The 2,369-nt window shown below is 49.3% G+C and overlaps 1 protein-coding gene across 2 annotated transcripts in view; it reads left to right on the plus strand.

Annotated features, from left to right (window-relative positions):
• The window catches only part of rnf216 (ring finger protein 216), a 19,860-nt gene extending 17,764 nt beyond the window's left edge, over positions 1 to 2,096 (plus strand). For both annotated transcript variants that reach the window (XM_013913446.1, XM_005743475.2), the window contains exons 15-17: positions 159 to 381; positions 778 to 847; positions 1,271 to 2,096. In XM_013913446.1, coding sequence (XP_013768900.1) covers positions 159 to 381; positions 778 to 847; positions 1,271 to 1,656 — 679 coding nt within the window. In that variant the 3' untranslated portion in view covers positions 1,657 to 2,096. The remainder of the gene's footprint in view (positions 1 to 158; positions 382 to 777; positions 848 to 1,270) is intronic.
• The last annotated feature ends 273 nt before the right edge of the window (positions 2,097 to 2,369 follow it).

A 2,369-nucleotide genomic window follows, 5' to 3' on the forward strand; every position in this document is an offset into this window, starting at 1 on the left:
ACAGGACATGTCAGTGTGTGTGTGTGTGTGTGTGCGTGTGTTTGTGTGTGTGTGTGTGTGTGTGTGTGTGTGTGTGTGTGTGTGTGTGTGTGTGTCAATGAAAATCCCAAAACCGATCCTCTTTCGTCACATTTTCCTAAACTTTCTCTGTGCTGCAGCGAGGAACGCATGACGGCAGCTCGGGTGAGGAAGTGCGTCAAGTGTGGGACGGGCCTGGTCAAATCGGAGGGCTGCAACCGGATGTCGTGCCGCTGCGGCAGCTTCATGTGCTACCTCTGCCGAGAGCCCATCACCGGCTATAACCACTTCTGCCAGCACGCCCGGTCTCCCGGCGCTCCCTGCCGCCACTGCCGCAAGTGCTCCCTCTGGACCGACCCCACGGTGCGCTCCAAATTCAAAACACTCACAATCACAGATCTTGATTCTTCTTGTGTTTCCCACTGCACTTTGACCTTGACCATCTGAGGCCGTGGCTGCCCACAGCGGCCTGGCTACAGAATCACTGGCAACCAACAGGCAGCCTTTAGTTTCCAGTCAGTTAATGAGCTGGAGAAGCTCCAGCTCATCCTCTGATGTCCTCGGTCACTTGTAGCACAGAGCAGGAAGTAAAGCGTGCTCTAGCTACTAGAAATAGTTTGGTTTAGGGAACTACATAATGCAGACTTGCAAGTTACGACCGTTTAACACACGAACCAGCTCAGTCGTTTAAGGTCAAGTAATAATGGCAACAGCGTTTTTGGAAATGTGTCAACTTCTCTGTGTGTTGTGTTTTTACAGCAAGATGACGAGCGAATCATTCAGGAGATCCAGAAGGAAGGGGAGGCGGAGCTGAATAAGAAGTGCACAGGTCAGTAACAAAAACATGCTCTGAAAACGATGAGCTTTAGCTCATATGCCGTCAGGCTGAGTGCAGCGGTTTTGCTGTGTCTCTCCGCCCCACTTTTTTCTTCACTGCACTATATACTAACAGCAAAAAGCCCCTAAAAATAATAACATATTAAATAATGTTGCCACTCATCAAACTGCTATTAATCGCTCAGTTTGCAGTGAATTATGTTCTTTGGCAGGAAACTGTGGCACTGCCACGAGAACACTGTTCCTCTCCGGTGTTTCCTCTTCATCCCTTTGACTATTATTTATTCAGGCGTGCTGGCAGCAGTTGCATGAGTGTTTCCTGTGTGTGGTTTATGTGAAGGATAGGCGTGAGGGAAACATTTGATCCTGCTGTGCACCTCACCGATCCTTTTATTTATTTTCATTCTCCTCTCAGATAATTCAGGGAAGAGAGTCGGCCCACCACCGGAGCCCGTCGCAGACACCAAGCGGCCCCGTGTCGGTCCACCTGCAGAAAACCCACCCATACCCAACCCCCCGCCCGCTCCTCTCCCCCAGGCAGTGCAAGCTCCCCTTTTCGTCCCTCCGCGTCCCCGCTACCCACCGGCGCCACCGCCGCACTACCCCCAGGTGATCATGCCGCGGCTTCGCCCGGCGCCCTACGTGCCCCCGCTGCAGCACCTCCCACCCTTGAACAATAACAACAACAACAACCACCACCACCACAACCCCGGTCCCTTCAACCTTCATCAGCACAACATGGATGTGATGGACATGCCGATGCACTACGGGCCACCGCACCGCTACTACAGACGCTTCTAACGCGATGGCGTGAATCCTGCTTTGACCCGGTGTGCCCCTGCACACACACTCATGTACCCTCACTACAGTATTTCAGTAAAGTTTTCCCCCGTCTGATTATTATTTTTCGTTCCTTTTATTGTGCATTATTGTTTTTCATTCTAGTGTTTTCATCCGTTTTGATAGCTCTGCGAGCTAGCCTCTCCTTATCAATTCAAATAAAGAAAAACACTGACAGTGCGTTTTTAGAGAATCACAAACACACTTTCAGATACTTTTGCCTTCTCGTGTTGATTTTGGGCTTCAATAATGGCGAGATCCTCTTGTTACTCTTTTCCACCCTTTTTTTGTTTTCGTTAAAATGTTCACGGACAGTTGAGAATCTTGAGACAATTTCTTTCCCGTTTATACAGATATTTTTGAGTAATAAAAGCGTAAAATTAAAAAAAATATTGTTAGCATTTGCTCTGTATCTTTTGTGTAACATGTGAGACTGCAAACTTTTTAATAAAGTCCTCTGTTCGCATTTTTAAGACCTGCTGCTTCGTACAAAAGCCGATGTTGGGAGACATTTCTCTCTGTCTGAGCCTCTCTTTCACCCCCTCCTTCCTCCTTCAGCTCATGCAGAAAAAGGGGCTGACTCATGATAACTGAGCCCCCACCCCGCCTCAGGGCTATGCGCCAATCACACGACAGACGGAGTGTTTTCCACCAATCGCCGTGTCGCGACAGCC

Source organism: Pundamilia nyererei, unplaced genomic scaffold (genome assembly GCF_000239375.1).
Source record: "Pundamilia nyererei isolate P.nyererei 1_Seehausen unplaced genomic scaffold, PunNye1.0 scaffold00132, whole genome shotgun sequence".
Taxonomy (NCBI): domain Eukaryota; kingdom Metazoa; phylum Chordata; class Actinopteri; order Cichliformes; family Cichlidae; genus Pundamilia; species Pundamilia nyererei.